Below are 16,978 nucleotides of genomic sequence, written 5' to 3' on the forward strand. Positions count from 1 at the left end.
TTACTTTGACCCAATTTAAAGAATAAACAATAAATTCGAAAATTAAATGTTTTTTAAATCAGAGAAACACACATAAAAGTAATTTTTATATTTATATTTAATGATTTGAAATATATATATATATATATATATAAAAGAAATTTAAGTCTCAAATCTAAGATTATATTTTAAAAATGAAAAATATTCTGACACACCTAAATTTTTTACATCCATCTAACATTATCTCCCTCTATTTTTTATTCTCTTCTTTCTTGAAAAACAATAATGTTGACGTGGATATTGAGTTTGACACTCATATGACACGCTGTGGACTGTGGATCCCATTGATGATTGACTAATGATACCACGATATACTTTTACACTCATTTGACACACACTACAAGGGTAAAATGATCATAAATGTATAATTTTTTGTATTTTTTCGAGAAATAAGAGAGTAAAAAGTGTAGTATAAAAAATTCATATATGTCAAAGAATCATTTTTCTTGATGGTTTTATTAATTAAGAGTAAAATTGAAAAAAAAAGGGAAAAATCAGGGTTTCAAATGAGTGTAACTTTCACATAAGTGTGTCAAACAATTATTATTCTTTAAAAAAATACAAAAGTTTACACTTTTAAGAACATTTTATCTTTATACTTTATATTAAATGAATATAAAAGTGTGTCATTAGTAATAAAATACACTCCATTCCAAATAATTACTCAATTAGGTATTAGTCTTGAGTATTTTCGTACTCCCAAAGTAAGAGTATTTTTGTAGTTACCATCACTGAGCCAAAAGAAAAGAAAAAAATTAGCTTTAACTATATAAAGTTGGTACGGTTACCATGATTTCATTCAATAATTTGGGTGAGATAACTCTTTAAAAAAACAGCACAATTAATATGATATAATGAAATCAATGAGTGTGTAATATTTAGACAAAGTATAGTGACACAGATTGCATTTTGGCATCAAAGATAAGGCTAAGAAATTGGCACTACAATTATATATATGTTGGGATAACTATGAAATGCATTTTCATAATTAATTCTTGTGGAGAATAGGAACCCAAAGATTTACTTTTAATAAAATATGAAAAAGTTTTGTTTTTTCTCTTTTGTAAAACCAAACCACAAGAGAAACATGGTCAGAACCGACATCAGACTTCCATTTGGCAATTGATTGACCTATTTGGTGTCTCTTGATGGCTATTTTTGTCCCTCTCACTCTCAACTACATTTTCCACCTCAGAATACCACTTTTTCAAGCTTTGTTCTTATGCTCACCACTTAGGTTTCAACCAAGAATATCAACTTCTACACAGCAATAACAACCGTTCATCTTATAATGCTTTGCCCCAATTCAGAAGCAGAGAATTCATTCCCTTTCTAATTAAATTAATTAACATTTTCTTTCTAATATTTGAGAAAAAAAAAACTGAATTAACTGCAAGGTACTCTGCACTTTGTTGGAAGGTGAAATGGCCATGATGAACACATGTTTGATGTGTTATGAGTCATTAGCACTAACTTTGTTGTCTTCATCAATGAATACACATGAAACATAAACATATGGTGCTAATTAACAATTGCCTATGTGGGACTGTTTGGTATTAAATCCCCACACACAGTGGGAATCTTTGGCCTTTAAGCAACCTTTGCTCCAAGCAATTCTGAAACTCTTCCTTCCTCCCTTTGCCAGATTCTTCTCTTCAAAACTCTCAAACCTCATCTTCTACCCTTCTGTTCAATTCCATCTTTCTTCTTCAGCTCCAAAACATGGCTATCACACACGCTGACCTTCAACCCAGCAGAAGGAAAACAGATTTGAGTAGCAAAACCGGTGCCTTTCTTATGGTTCTCACAATTCTGATTGGCCTCTTCTGCTTCATCCTATGTCTCATAGCAGAAGCCACACGTTCTGAGGTACAAGATTCATATGTTTGCAAAATTACTAAGCGAATGAATGAAAAAAAAAGAAGAAAACCCTGTCGTGAAGTTTTTAATGTTATATGATATGATTTGGTAGGTGACATGGATGAACGCAGGTGGAAAAGAAAACGGAGCCAAATCAGAATGTGTTTATAGTGGTAGTGGGAAAGTGCCATTACTATGTGCTGTTTCTGCTTTTGTTGGACTTGCCTTTGCCATGGTCACGCAGCACACTTACATGTTGATAGCACTCAGTAAATCATCACCTTCTTTGCTTACCTGGGATCTTGATTCTCCCTCTGCCAAGTCCCTAACATGGCAAGCAGCGTTTTTCTTCGTTACAACTTGGTAAGAGAAACACATCTTTGTTCTTATGTTCTTGAATGATGTCACAGAAAATATAGCTCTATGTGCTCTGAAATTAGACAGAAAGAAATTGAGAGAGTGGCTGATAAGAAAAACTCTGGGGAAGATAGAGTGAAAAAGCAAAGGAGAACAAACATATAGGTTGATTTCATGGTCCCATCAAGGATCAATTATTTGAAATCTTATTTCCATACATTATTCTTATCTTTTTGTAGACAAACTTCAGCCTTATATTATTAGGAAAACAGCATTATCTTTCCCACCTAACTATCCTTAATTTAAGTTAATCAAAACCTAATCCAGTATTACTTCTTCCTGCATATTTTAATCATGTGAAATAATAATATAAGTCCTTCCACCAACAAACTGGCATACTCAGATGATAATACCTTCATCTAACAGTAATGGATAACTACATGTCCAAGAGTTTAATCACTAATTTTTTTACAGTTTAGCATCCATTCACATTTTATAACATCTATTTGACTAGAGATAGGACAGAATACCTGTCAAGCTGATTTTGTAATATAGTCTAACATGGTATCTGACTGTCATGTTCCACTTCTGATAAAGAAGAAATCAATTTTAGTATAATTTCTGATACAAAAAGTATCCCTTTTTCAGCAATCAACTAAACCAGAAATGGAAAATGTGAATTGAATGTTGTAGGATTTGTTTTGGAGTTGGGGAGATTTTGTTGTTGGCAGCACTGAGTGTAGAGTCAGGCCATCTGAAGAATTGGTCGAAGGCAAGAACAGGCTGCTACAGCATCAGAGAAGGGTTGTTTTCTGCTGCAGGGGTGTTGGCTTTGACGACAGTTTTCTTGGCTGCTGGTTTATACCTAACAGCACTACGTGCACAGAAAATGGCAGAGGAAGAAGCCATTGTTCGAAGAGAGGTTCTAGAAACCTCTGCCTTGTATGCTTCTCCACCAAGATCACCCCAACCACAGTACATGTCAACCGTTGCAAGGGAGAACCCCACAAGCAGAGAAAACCAGAATGAGCTTCTCTTGTCTGTGTTTCCAACTCCATTTGTTAAAGGTTATGACTTTGTTTGAATGATGAAAAGGGCACAGGGAAAAAGTGGAGTTAGGAGTTTTAGTTTCACACAACTCAAAGGGTTGAAATTCATTTCATTCTGTAAATAATTTCAGAATGCAGATAAAAAGAAAAAACAAAGCTTATTATTATTTCATTGTTTGGTAATTATCTTTCTTCGTTGGTGTAAATAAGATGTTACAATTCTTCTGGTATCTAATCATTGCGTGGTCTGTTTGATAAAGAATATATAGTAAATTATGCAGAATGTGCCAGAAAAAAAGGCCACATTTAAGTGCTTCTTATTTAGTTATATAAAACAAACATTTTTCTGCATTCTTTTGGCTTGTGAATTCTTGGAAACAATGTCAGAGAATGGAATAGGGAAACCAAGAAAGTTTCGTTACATGTATGTATTTTATAGCTTTTCCAAAATTTCAGAGAGAACGGTCTGCTTTCATTCATTGTATTTTAGACCAAACGAGTCATTTCTCATTATTATACGTGTCAACTCATAGTTATGTGACCACCTGAGACATCCAAAACCATGTTCCTAATATTTCATCTAATAAGAGAAAGAAAAATATATTATTAAGTTAATTTAATAAAAAAATAAGATTTATAATAGTATTGAATTTAATTTATTTTATGCACATTTATGTTTATATATTTATATTTTATTTTTATATTTATATTTTATTTTTATATTGTTTTAAATATATGTACATAAATTATACTGATAAAATATACAATTTTTATTCTTTTTTTTATTAAAATTTAATAAAAAATAGCTAAATGATATTATTACCGTAGAAAGAAAATAATAAACATTTTATAATAACCAGATAACAAGTATTTGACAAATAGTAAAATGAAATTAGAATACTTCGAAATAGTAAAAAAATTTATTAGCAGTATCTGTACTTCATAAGATACTTATAATAAGATCCTATTAATAATTCCTTTTAATATATAATTTATAAAGAAAATAGATTGGGTCAACCAACTTCACCTATTTTTACGAGTCAACGTTAAATAAAGCAGGATTCTAGCAGGTTCAGCCATCCCTCTAGCAGGTTCAGCCATCCGTACTCAACAGCAAAATTCAAGCTTCAAGCATTTATTTAACTTTTTAGATACTTAATATTAAAAACATAAGTTTGAATTGGATATTTAATTTTATGTATTTATTAAATACAAAAAATAAATAATATTTGGTTGAAAATGGATATTCTTGGAATTCCCATCCAATTTCATGGAAAGATTGATATGATTGAAGTGAGGGCCCATCTCTCCACACTGAACCGTAACCGGTTAGCATGACATCGGTACGATCCATTACAAAATTTGAAATAACTTTCATTATTATTGAGGACCAACGGGCCTAGATCCGACCCGAAACACCAGACCCGAGATCCACAACCACAACCACCGCTACACGCAACGCAACCCCAGACCCCACTACATACAGAACCCACCGCTATTTAAATTTCCTGAGAATATCGAAGAAACCATGTCGCTCTAATTCTCAATCGAAAACTTAGGGTTTTTCCCCATTTTCAATTCCGATTCCTTCGATCTTTGATTGTTCTTTGGGTTAGGGTTATTGTTGTTGCAGCGAAGATGTCGTTGAGGCCAAATGCTAGAACCGAGGTTCGTCGCAACCGTTACAAAGTGGCGGTGGACGCCGATGAGGGTCGTAGGAGGAGGGAGGATAACATGGTGGAGATCCGGAAGAGTAAGCGAGAAGAGAGCCTCCAGAAGAAGCGCCGTGAAGGCCTTCAAGCTCAGCAACAGTTCCCCACTCCTCTTCAAGCCTCCATTGTCGAGAAGAAGGTATTGCTGTTATCGGCATCGCATGGAAGGAAATTAGAATTCCACTGCGATCTTTGAAATTTCAGATTCATGCGCTTTGAATCGCGCTGTTGTGATTTGATTTGTTTCAGTGGGATTAGTCGGTTAGTTATGAAAACGGTTATGATGGTTGTTTTTGTCTCTTTCTTGTTGGCCGCAGTTAGAAAGCCTCCCTGCGATGGTTGCTGGAGTGTGGTCAGATGATAACAGCCAGCAGTTGGAAGCGACCACGCAGTTTCGGAAGCTTCTTTCGATTGGTAACGTGGATTGATTTTGTTTGATGTTGTTGTGGTGCTATGGTTCTCTGTGTTAACTTTATTTCGTGTTGTGTGGCTTATTCTATTGTGTAGAACGCAGTCCCCCTATTGAGGAAGTTATTCAAGCTGGAGTTGTGCCTCGATTTGTGGAGTTTCTTGTTAGGGAGGATTTCCCTCAACTTCAGGTTTTGTTTTATTCCATGCATTGGAAGTTTTTGTGTGGTGTAGTGTAGTTTGGATGGAATTTGATTTCTTGATTGGTTTCTTATGTAATTTGTTTTTTTTTTTTGTGTTAGTTTGAGGCTGCATGGGCTCTCACGAACATAGCATCTGGAACTTCTGAGAATACCAAAGTTGTGATTGATCATGGGGCAGTTCCGATATTTGTCAAGTTGCTTAGTTCGCCCAGTGATGATGTTCGGGAGCAGGTATGGTGATACGAGAATGTGGTAGTTCTGTCTTTTCCTTTCTTGGAATCTTGACCTAGCTTGCCGGAATAATGGAAGTTTGAAATTCCAGGCAGTGTGGGCGTTAGGAAATGTTGCTGGCGACTCCCCCAGGTGTCGTGATCTGGTTCTTGGCCATGGTGCCTTAATCCCACTGTTGGCCCAGTTGAACGAACATGCAAAACTTTCTATGTTGAGAAATGCAACATGGACCCTGTCAAACTTCTGCAGGGGCAAACCACAGCCTCCATTTGAGCAGGTAATTGTCTTTCTATTTGATAGAAATCAAACCTGTAAGATAAACTGTGTTGGGCTACAACGAAGAGAATTTTTTATGGACAGGTCAGGGCAGCACTTCCAGCTCTTGAGCGATTATTATTTTCCAATGATGAAGAGGTCTTAACAGATGCATGCTGGGCGCTATCATATCTTTCTGATGGAACAAATGACAAAATCCAAGCTGTTATTGAGGCTGGTGTATGTGGCAGACTGGTGCAACTCCTTATGTGAGTGCTAAATCTACTGTACCTGGTCAATCATTGCTCTATTGTTTCAATTAATTGTCTTGGCACTAAACTTGTCTGTTTGTTGTAAAGGCACCCATCCCCTTCAGTGCTGATTCCTGCACTTCGCACAGTGGGAAATATTGTAACCGGAGATGATATTCAGACTCAGGTAATGACTTGTAAACAGTCGGTCGTTCTAGTTTTGTACTGAATACAATCCTTTGAGGGTTTGGGGAAAATAGAGTGAGAGGCTCGGAAGAGTGAAGAATTTATAGAATGATATTCATTGCATGCCTTATCCACTATCCACTGAAGAATTCAATTTGCATGTCTTTCTTGGCTTTTAGCACTATGAATTGCCACTGTGACACCACCACTAACCATGAATCTAGGTTTTGCTTCCCCAATGCATCATTGTTGAGATTTTCCTGATTTTGTTGTAACTCATTTCATCAGACTATCATCAATCATGGTGCTCTCCCGTGCCTTTTGAGTCTGTTGACACACAATCATAAGAAAAGCATCAAGAAAGAAGCTTGCTGGACCATATCGAACATTACAGCTGGAAACAGAGAACAGATACAGGTAAACCACTGTATCCCGATTTTTTTACTTGATGTAAATCCTTTTTTTAATTAAACAGACCATTGGTATTTTTTTGTTGTTGTTTATCCTTTTCTTTAGCTTGATGTTTGTTATCTCCATACATATTAAATTGGATATTTCAATGGAATGGAAATATTTATCTCTTAAAATTGGATATCTCTTCAACCAGTACTGAGTGCTACAGATGCTGTGGCTCTGTAATAAGTAATATAGGAAGCTAGATGTTCTTGAACGTGAACATGTGGGACAAATATATGGTAGGATTAATTTCATTGGATAAAGTAGTTCGTTAATTTATTTTGATCTATCAATAATTAATTTTAAAAAATTGATCCATCCATATTTTAAGAATTAAATATTTTTATAATTATAATATTATCCCCCCGTTCTCTCGTCCTTCTCTTCCAAATGCAGGTAAATCACTTGTATATTCAAGTAACAGAACGTTGGTATTTTGTATTATAAAGTATTGTACGTTTGGGACCTTGAGAATGTTCTATTGGCACTTGTGAAGGATTAATGATTAAAATTTTAGTCGGCTTATTTCATTAAAATAGGTTCTATGGACTTCATACAATTTATATGTGATATAGGCTGTCATTGAAGCTGGTCTGATTAGCCCCCTTGTCAATCTTCTTCAAAATGCTGAGTTTGACATTAAAAAGGAAGCGGCATGGGCAATCTCAAATGCTACGTCTGGTGGTACCCATGAGCAGATCAAGTATAACTTTTATATTTATTTTTTATTTTTTTTAATTCCACTTCCTGATGGCAAGTTGCTAAATATTGGAAATTATGTATTGACTTAACATACGTGGTTGTAAGGTATTTGGTGAGCCAGGGTTGCATTAAACCACTCTGTGATCTGCTTGTTTGTCCCGACCCAAGAATTGTCACTGTCTGTTTAGAAGGTCTTGAGAACATTCTGAAGGTTGGGGAAGCTGAGAAGAGTTTGGGTAACACTGGAGATGTCAACTTGTATGCTCAGATGATAGATGATGCGGAAGGATTGGAGAAAATCGAAAACCTGCAGAGTCATGACAACAATGAAATATATGAAAAGGCTGTTAAAATTCTTGAAACATACTGGTTGGAAGACGATGATGACACACTACCTACAGGAGATGGTGCTCAACCTGGTTTTAACTTTGGAAACGAGCTTCCAGTTCCATCTGGTGGATTCAACTTTAGTTGAAGACTGTTGTGTGGGTAAATATGCTTTGTCTCAGTATTATTTTTTCTATAGGGTCATCAATTGAAATTTCCCCTCATTTTTTAATACAAGTTTCAGTTTTCTAAGCCAAATTGGTTTGAATAATGTAGGAACCTGGTTGGATGGAGCAGGGTTGATGCTAGGGTAAACTGTTGGGGAGTCGAGTCTGGGGTGGGGTGTGGTTGGGGGCCAGGGGGTGAGTTCGGTCAGTTTGGTCCTTGCACTTCATGGTGTCTGGTTTAAGTCTGGTCTTGTGTCCGTGGTTAATGAGGTGCTGGGGTGGGTCAGTTTAACTACCAAGTCCAAATAAGAAGGGTGGTGGTGGGTTCAACAGCAGCATAATGACCTTGTTAGAAGTTTATGTCGTGTTAAAAATACATATGCTGTGGGCATATATAACTATTGGAAGGTTCTATGTTGCAGTAGCAGGGACCGTATTATATGGCAGTGGATGGGTTTTTCTCGAATGCGGCTTTTGAGTCCTATTTTTTATTGAGTCGTGTAGTTGTATTGGTAATTTATTCATACAGAGTCAGTATTTGATTTGAGTGGATACAGTATTCAGAAACCGTGGTTGTATTCAAATGAAAGAATTAGAATATTTTTGTGCTTGCATTTCTCCGTTGGGCTATTCTGAAGCATTTTCTCTCGCACAATTCAAATCAGGGGCTAGAATGCGTAGTGTCAATAGAAGCCTAAATCGAGAGAGATTGCTGCCAAGCACAAACTCTCATTAGGAGAGCTGAAAATTGTATGTCCCCAATGGAAGGAATGTGTATCAACTGTAGTCAATTTGTCAAACTATGTTACAACAATTTGTTATTTCTGTGAAGGTTGTCTTTTTGCTTGCGATTTCTTGACAACTGTTCTTTGGGCTCTGATTTGAGTTTTGAAGAAAGATTATGATATTCAATAAATGTTTAGTTTTAAGATTTATTCGGTTGTCAAGGATTCTAGAATGGCAAATACGAAATGTTCACAAGTGTTTTCATTTCAACCTGAAGGATCTAACGAGTAACATTCAGTTTCTCATGTGAATTGTTTATAATCAGAATAGCATTCTCTAATATTGAAGATACTTAAAATGGATGACATAAATCAATTTATTGTAAAAGAAAAAGTGATTTATTTGCCCAGTAGTTCATCCAACAATTCAGAATTTGCTCATGGAATCTCGTCTAAAATGCAAATGGTTTTATTTATTTTTAATTAATAATGTCCAATGAATAACAACTCACTATAAATTTCTCAAATATGTCCAACGAATGAGATTTCACCTAGTAAATCTCAACTCGTAATGGGTAACTTTTTTTATTGATTAAATTCACTTAGTAAATTATAATTAGTCTTACAAAATTACTTAATAAAATAAAGAAATATACCGTTGATAGTATGTTTAATTCAAGTTTTATATCCCTGTTTCTTATAACATTCTTTGTTTGGATTTTAAGCTTATTAGGATTGGTTGAATACTATTTGTTATTTCTCTTATTTATTAGGTGAAATGAATTGCAAGATGTGGAGATGGTGATAAAAAATGATCGATTGATAGTATTATGGTGAATACATATATGAGTTTGTTAAGTTAAAGGATTCTATAGAATTTTATATTTTATTCATAGTCATATAAACAAAACAAAGATATCAAGGGGTAAAGATTGATGAAAATTTGTGACATCCAACCAAAGTGAAGAGTTATAAATGCTCGGACAAATATGTAAAAATTTACTTCACTCGATGAGATTTATATTATAAAGAGTAAATATTAGGCAAATTAGATATTGTGATAAATCTAAATTTCTAAATTCATATTTAATGGTCTTCAAGAAAAGGTTAATAATTATATATTTTGTTACTAAGATGAATAACTTTTGAGAAAGATACCTTTTTATTCATTAATATTATTCATGATATATTTAATCAAATAGTTATATTTGAACTTAGTTTTATGGTTTATGATATTAATATTATGTTTCAACATCAAAATTAATAACTTTTATAAGCAAATAAAGTGAAATTTTGAAGGATGATGTTTCATTGTTTTATGGTCAAATGCTACTTCTGAATAATGTTAGATCAACTCAAGCGAAAATTTATGTTGTCAACGGATTATTTTGTATTTTACAAGTAAAATTTACATTATTTAGAGACTATTTATAGGTTACTCACTTATGTAACTGAGGCAACTAATTGTTAAAAAATGTGGACGAAAATTCACGATAAAATAATATAATAATGTTTGTGTTGCCATATTATGCAATAAATATTCAATTAAGGCTAAGGAATATAACTAAACTAGTTAATTTTCATGATGTCTAAAATTTACGTTTATTACAAATAAAATCAATGGTAACTATATTTAAGTAATTATTTCTTACCATGATATTTATTTTAACTACGTTATTTGTGTTTTTTTTTCAATAATGAATATATTATATTGTTAATAGTTCAATAAATGCACTCTCTTTCGTATGGAAGGATACATATTTTCATTAATACATTTCACACTAACAACATAGAAAATAGGTTTATGATAGGATGTTATTTGCATCAAAATTTACTATTTCTCTAATGTTTTTTAAGAATATCCTTGCTTGATAATATTAAATAAAAGGTACACACGATACTCGATAATGATGCAACCTAATGTTAGATATAAATTAAAGTTAGAGTATTTAATTAAATAAAGTAAAAAAATTTAAAAAAACATATTTAAGATGAAATTACATTTTTTTTATATAAATAAGAGTGGTGGAAGAAGAAAACTTTTATATATATATATATATATATATATATATATATATATATATATATATATTGGGTATTATATTTATGTATATTTTATATTTATGTATATATTGAGTGTTATATTTGAACCGTCCCTTTGAATTTTTCAAGTTATTTATGTATATTTTTATTTGGTGAATATTATATTCTATTGCAAATAATTACAGTGTCTATAGAATTGTCCCATTATCATTTACAACCATACAAAAATAAGTTGAAGGGCCCCATTTAATATTTAAAAAATTGTAAAATTAATTATAAAAAATGAGAGAAATTAAAATATATTATATAAAATAGTAAATGGAAGTTTGGTATGGGTTGGGCATTGGAAACACAAACAGAAAGATGAGTTGGATTTGGATGAGAATGCGTGAAGAATGAGAAGCATGAAAGAGAAGGTGGCCCACTTCACTGTTCTTCATCATAATTACTCATCTCATAAAAATTCAATAATTACACACATCTACAACTCAATATATACTCTAAAACATAGTATTTTAAAAATATAAAATATACATTCAATTTTTTGTTACAAATGTATATTAGAGATACATGTTACAAGCATACGTTGATAGAAACATATGCTACAAAATTTATTAGGAATAATATATGTTAAAAAAATAGGAAAACATATTTTAGAAATATATTAGAAACATTATTAGGAATAACTCTTTTTTTTAATTTTAGAAATATATGTTAGAAATAAAATAAAATAATATAAGTTAAAAGTTAGCTTATATGGATTATTGTTGTTTGGAAATATTGACTATTTAGTTGGAAGCTAATTTTAATCGGTTATATAATTTAAATATAAAATTATTACATCTACTCAGGTTATTAAAAATTGTGTTATTTGATTTTTGTTGTTAGAAATAAAATTAATTTTAATATAAATGTAAACATAATTTTATAAGTCAGCTCTTAATATGTATTATTTTTTATATTTATTTTAGTGAAATTTGTATCTTTTTTGGATATATATCATTTGATTTATTATTGAATTATTTATTAATATTTAATTTTACATATAAAATGTTTATATCTTGACATAAAGAATGTGTTAAAAAATGTACACTTATTAATAATAAAATTAATTTAAAATATATATGAATATAAATCAATTTTGTAAAATTAAATTAAATTTAAAATTCACATCTTATATTTAATATATATTATAAAGTTATAAATTTGTATACACAGTGAATTTGATAAATATCTTATTTTTATATCAATTTTTAGTCACTGTAGAAATATTTTCACTTTTTAAATCACTGATTTCCAACGATATAGAATGTTGAAAATATCATATTAAAATTGAAATTAGTTATATTAAAAAAGAAAGAAAATATAAGAAAAATATGTGTCAACCTTTGATAGAAGGGTAGCATGGACTTCTGATAGTTCTTTGCATTTTAGAGCATAAAATCTAAGAACTCTAATACACATATACATCTATATTTTATCTATATTTTAGACACTCTTATTTTATATTAATTTTAACTATATAATATTATATTTTAATTTATTAAAATAATTTTGTATTCATCACATCCATAGAAACTTTCTTTTCAAATCTTTTTACTTTAACTTTTCTATCCAAATAATACTAATTTTCACTTTCTATCCTTCAAAATTTATTGATTCACTCTTTTAAATCATTTTTCAAAAATAAACAAAACCTTGATGTTTCAAAAACCACTTAGAGTTTAGATGTTTCAAATCGAGAGAATGTGATTTGCATCCTTTTATCTAAAATTCTAGGAAATAAAATTATATATTAACATGTAACACCATTCAGCTGCTATCATCAACTATGAAACAGAAGGAAAATATATAAAATAGATTTAATAAATGAATTGAATTCATATAATAGATTTAACGTATTTTTTATCCAAAGTTTAACAAATTTTAACACTCAGGTGTGAAACATAAGAAAGCAACGACAGTAGTCACCGATAATGTGGTACAGTTTTGATGATGATGTGTTGTCTTTATAGTTATTTTACTGTTTGCACATGATCCCTTAATTATCATATCGATAATATATTTCTTCATCACTTGTTTTTATTACACGTTTTAATTATTCTTATTCAATAAAATATTCCGATAATGAAAAAAATATATATATTATCATCTAATAATAGCCTGACCTGCATTGCAAAATTATTAACTTTTGTAACATTATTTCATCAAATTATATATCTTTAACGGTTCCGTGGACAAAAAAGGTTATAGCTTTAATTGTAAACTCTAATTGGTGTTAACTTTTATGCTAACTATTAGATAACTGTATGTAAAAAATTATTATCAATTAGTTAATTAATTAATTGTATCTAATTCCAGTTGTGATTAAAAAAACGCAATATATTGACAAAAAAATAAATAAATGGAAACTAAAAGAACCTTCTTGAATTTATAATTTTCTCATAGTAACCAAAATTAAAAGGCTAAATACAGTTACGAATTAAATTGCAGATCAACCTACGTTACATTATAAAAAAAGTGATATCATAGAAATTGAAACAAGTTCATGCTATTCCAGGGGCAAAATGGGAAATAGCCACACTGTCTTTGCAGTGACTTCACTTCCACTTTCCCAAGATCTGCTAATTTCTGCACTTATTCCCACAATTTTCCCTTTTTCTCCTTTTTTTTTTCTTTCTCTCTACCAAAGCAACGCAACAAGAAAAGGTAACAACGAGGTTGCACAGACTAACCAGCTTTTCACCGGCGGAGGAGCCGCGGTGGACGGAGAAGGAGGAGGGATGTGGTAGTAGAACGGGAAATAAGGGACAATTGGGTTCGGCGGTGGCGGCGTCGGGTAGTACTTATTCGGCGGCGGGTAATACACGCCGCCACCGGATGATGCCGGCGGCGGTGGAGAGGAGTAGATGTACTGAGAGGGTGGCGGTGGAGAGGAGTAATAGTAAGAGCCACCGCCGCCGCCGGAGCCTGAAGGAGGGGACGGCGGGGGAGGGCAGTAGGTGGTGGTGGGAGATGGCGGCGGTGGAGAGGGTGGCGGAGGAGAGGGAACAGCCTGGCCGCAGGGGGTGCATTTGATGTCATCCTTGGACGAAGTTTGAAGGTTGTGATCTGCTGCCATTGTTGAAAGAGAAGTGAGAGAAAGAAAGGTGACGAAAAAACACAACACCACTCTGGTTCTCATGTTCCGAGGATCCGAGGAATGAGGTTGTGATTTTCTCAGAAAAGAAGAATCAGAGAGAGAGAGAGAATGTGTAGAGAAAGAAAGAAAGAAAGAAAGAAAGAAAAGTGAAGGGAAGGATGTTGTGTTGCTATTTTGAGGTGTAGTGTTATGGTGTGGTTGAAACACTGTATTATCCTCTTTTCAACTGTGCTTGTGCGTTTCCATTATTATAAATAACATAATAGAATAATAAAAAAAATAGTGAAAAGGGAATAATATCGAGAAAAAAAAATGGTGGACACCACCGACACCTTTTTACTTTAACATAAAGCAGCCATGTTTGAACTTTGAACACGTTAAGAAATAAGAAATAACTGTCGAAAAAAAAATATATATATATATCTATATATATATATATATATATATATATATATATATATATATATATATATATATATATATATATATATATATATATATATATACCTTTACCATTTTGGGTGTTGTGTTCCATTTAGGTCCGTTTTCGTTTAGGTTTAGTTAGACGAGTGATGAGGTAGTGTGTCCAGTCTGACATTAATTAAGGTAGTTCGTAAAATGTTAACAATTTTTTTTAATAATTTATTTAACAAGTATGTATATTTGAAATGGATCAACGTATTATTACATGTAAAAAGGTTATTAAAAATACATTTTTCTTTAAAATTTTAGTTAAAATATGGTATATACATTTAATGTAAGAGAATGAGGTAAATAGTAAGTGTTGGATGGTCCTAAAGAGGAGACGTAAAGGAAACGGAAGAAATGATAGAGGCCTTGGATTTTCTGGTTGTTTATTTCTTTAGATCTGTGCTATACAAATTGCTTGTTCTGTCAGTTTGTGCCTATAAATCTTGGTTATTGCACTGTTGATTAAGGCACACCAAATTCACTGATCCCAAAGTTTGGTTGATTATGGTAAATTGATGAAGCATTTGTCAACGCAAAGGATGTTAGAAAGCCAAATTTCCATCACAAATGGTTACTTTCCAGCCTGGTTACCCTTAAATAAAACAACCCATATATAAAGTTTCACGCTCATTCATCCATCCATCTCCATCTTCATCATCATAGGCTCCACCATCCAATAATATTTTCTTTTCTTTTAACATTTTACACTTTATTTTCTAAAAATTTCAAATGTCACTTTATGTATAATATCAAGAAAAATTAAATATCATATAAATATAAAGACCCATATATTTGTTATTTTAAAATTTTAGATTAAAAGTTGTCTGAATTCCTTATACGTAAATTAAACTGATCTTTTTATTAGTTGTATAACTCCTCTCTTAAAAAATCTTCTTAGAAAAATCTATCATTTTTATATCTTAGTTTTAAAATTTACTTAAAAAATTAAATGTGATCGAATTTGAAAAGTCTACCATCAAAATAATGCTATTTTTATTTGTGCCAATAAAATAAGCTCGTAATTTCATTGAATTAATAAATTGGTCGACATATATCTCATTCCAATTGCATAAATTTAATGTGGGGTACTAGTTTAACATTATTGAACAAAAAAAATGAGATGATTGATAGGTCATAGTATACCAAAAAGCAAAGAAAATGAACAAGACATATGCATATTGTCTGTAATATCACAACAAATGTTAACCCACATAATAAGGCTTATGTTATTCACATCATATATAACATATGGATTAATTAGACATGTCAAAATATATTTTATTATTGAATTTTATTTTTATATTGGTATATGCATATTTTTACCTTTTGCTTGTGCTCGTTCTAGAAAGTTCCATTTTTTTTTGTCAAACATGCTCATAAGATTAGGGGAAGAATTAGTGTTCTGCTGGAAAATAATAGTTCCCTGTTCATTTTCATGGTCCCCACTTTAACACTTTCTTCTGTTTCTTATTGTGGAAAGAGCATGACTCATCATACACCACTTTTATTTCTCTTTTATCTTTTCTCTTCTATATTATTAGATTAAATATACATCTTTTTTAGTACAGTGAAACATTTTTACATCGGATACTAATAAAAAACAATCGTCTATGTTTTTTATTTCAAGTATTATAAGAATGAACAAATATATTATATATGATAGCGATGCTTTATCATGATTTGTGATTGATGCATTACGTATTTTGTTAGTTATATCTTAACTTCTTTCTATGATTGTCACAATTGATACCTTTTTTCTTTTCTCTTAATCATTCTCTTCTCTCCATAAAAAAAATTAATACACTCATATATTCCTTGATCTTAGCCAGCATGGACAAGCAATGCATTCTTCAAACTTTCAGTTGCTTTTTATGCTTTTTCAGTGGCTTTTTGTCCAAGGGAATTTCTACCATTTCTAATATATAATAATCACTAGTACAAAAACAACGTATAAGATCACGCGTTCAACATTCAACCACTGAATAGATAACGTTAATTTTGTAAATAAATGTAATTATTAGATGTCGTTTATAATTGTAATTCGATGTCAATTTGTTATATTGGGTAAATTTTGTGAAAATACTTGGCGCGAAGGTGAAAATGTATTTACGTATGACGTCAACTTCCCTAGTGTTACATTAGAAGGTTAGCGAATGCAATAAAAGTTCGAGCATGAGATTGAAAATTCATTCACTTTATCTTAGCGCGCGATACCTCTTCTCTGCTCAAACTTTTCTGGAACGAAGTTTGACGACCATTACATGTATTCTTTCTTTCATTTGTTACAAATGCATGTTAATTAACTATTTTAGGTATGATTTTCGTTTGTTTTGACCAATTATTTTTTTGTTCTTGTCCTTCATAGGCGCATTTTGTTTTCTCTTTCACTGGTGA

The 16,978-nt window shown here is 31.7% G+C and overlaps 3 protein-coding genes across 4 annotated transcripts; 2 read left to right on the plus strand and 1 right to left on the minus strand.

The window, feature by feature from the left end:
- Positions 1 to 1,553: 1,553 nt before the first annotated feature.
- LOC108322271 (uncharacterized) lies at positions 1,554 to 3,477 on the plus strand. The gene is made up of 3 exons (XM_017554296.2): positions 1,554 to 1,908; positions 2,012 to 2,262; positions 2,950 to 3,477. Exons 1-3 carry the CDS (start codon positions 1,762 to 1,764, stop codon positions 3,338 to 3,340), a joined length of 789 nt encoding a protein of 262 aa, XP_017409785.1. The 5' UTR covers positions 1,554 to 1,761; the 3' UTR covers positions 3,341 to 3,477.
- A 1,224-nt stretch (positions 3,478 to 4,701) lies between these two features.
- Positions 4,702 to 9,034, plus strand: LOC108322316 (importin subunit alpha-2). 2 transcript variants are annotated; one of them, XM_052876265.1, is made up of 11 exons: positions 4,702 to 5,156; positions 5,335 to 5,431; positions 5,525 to 5,616; positions 5,728 to 5,859; positions 5,951 to 6,136; positions 6,220 to 6,383; positions 6,474 to 6,552; positions 6,840 to 6,968; positions 7,583 to 7,710; positions 7,815 to 8,194; positions 8,313 to 9,034. In XM_052876265.1, the coding sequence occupies exons 1-10, from the start codon at positions 4,944 to 4,946 to the stop codon at positions 8,182 to 8,184; spliced, it is 1,590 nt and encodes a 529-aa protein (XP_052732225.1). In that variant the 5' UTR covers positions 4,702 to 4,943; the 3' UTR covers positions 8,185 to 8,194; positions 8,313 to 9,034. The 2 variants fall into 2 exon arrangements, with proteins under 2 accessions (XP_052732225.1, XP_017409858.1); XM_017554369.2 differs by having other exon boundaries at positions 4,703 to 5,156; positions 7,815 to 8,198.
- Positions 9,035 to 13,376: 4,342 nt separating this feature from the next.
- On the minus strand, positions 13,377 to 14,332 carry LOC108322268 (extensin-2). The gene has a single exon (XM_017554292.2). The coding sequence runs from the start codon at positions 14,153 to 14,155 to the stop codon at positions 13,655 to 13,657; it is 501 nt and encodes a 166-aa protein (XP_017409781.1). The 5' UTR covers positions 14,156 to 14,332; the 3' UTR covers positions 13,377 to 13,654.
- Positions 14,333 to 16,978: the final 2,646 nt, after the last annotated feature.

This window comes from Vigna angularis, chromosome 4, assembly GCF_016808095.1.
Source record: "Vigna angularis cultivar LongXiaoDou No.4 chromosome 4, ASM1680809v1, whole genome shotgun sequence".
NCBI classification, from domain to species: domain Eukaryota; kingdom Viridiplantae; phylum Streptophyta; class Magnoliopsida; order Fabales; family Fabaceae; genus Vigna; species Vigna angularis.

What these genes read in the sequence shown, in the direction of transcription:
- LOC108322316 (XM_052876265.1), top strand. Translation starts at nt 4,944, where the DNA reads ATGTCGTTGAGGCCAAATGCTAGAACCGAGGTTCGTCGCAACCGTTAC. An exon ending in CCTCCATTGTCGAGAAGAAG is followed by an intron (nt 5,157 to 5,334) that starts GTATTGCTGTTA and finishes TGTTGGCCGCAG; the next exon opens with TTAGAAAGCCTCCCTGCGAT. An exon ending in CACAGCCTCCATTTGAGCAG is followed by an intron (nt 6,137 to 6,219) that starts GTAATTGTCTTT and finishes TTTTATGGACAG; the next exon opens with GTCAGGGCAGCACTTCCAGC.
- LOC108322271 (XM_017554296.2), top strand. Translation starts at nt 1,762, where the DNA reads ATGGCTATCACACACGCTGACCTTCAACCCAGCAGAAGGAAAACAGAT. An exon ending in CAGAAGCCACACGTTCTGAG is followed by an intron (nt 1,909 to 2,011) that starts GTACAAGATTCA and finishes ATGATTTGGTAG; the next exon opens with GTGACATGGATGAACGCAGG. An exon ending in TTTTTCTTCGTTACAACTTG is followed by an intron (nt 2,263 to 2,949) that starts GTAAGAGAAACA and finishes TGAATGTTGTAG; the next exon opens with GATTTGTTTTGGAGTTGGGG.
- LOC108322268 (XM_017554292.2), bottom strand. Translation starts at nt 14,155, where the DNA reads ATGAGAACCAGAGTGGTGTTGTGTTTTTTCGTCACCTTTCTTTCTCTC.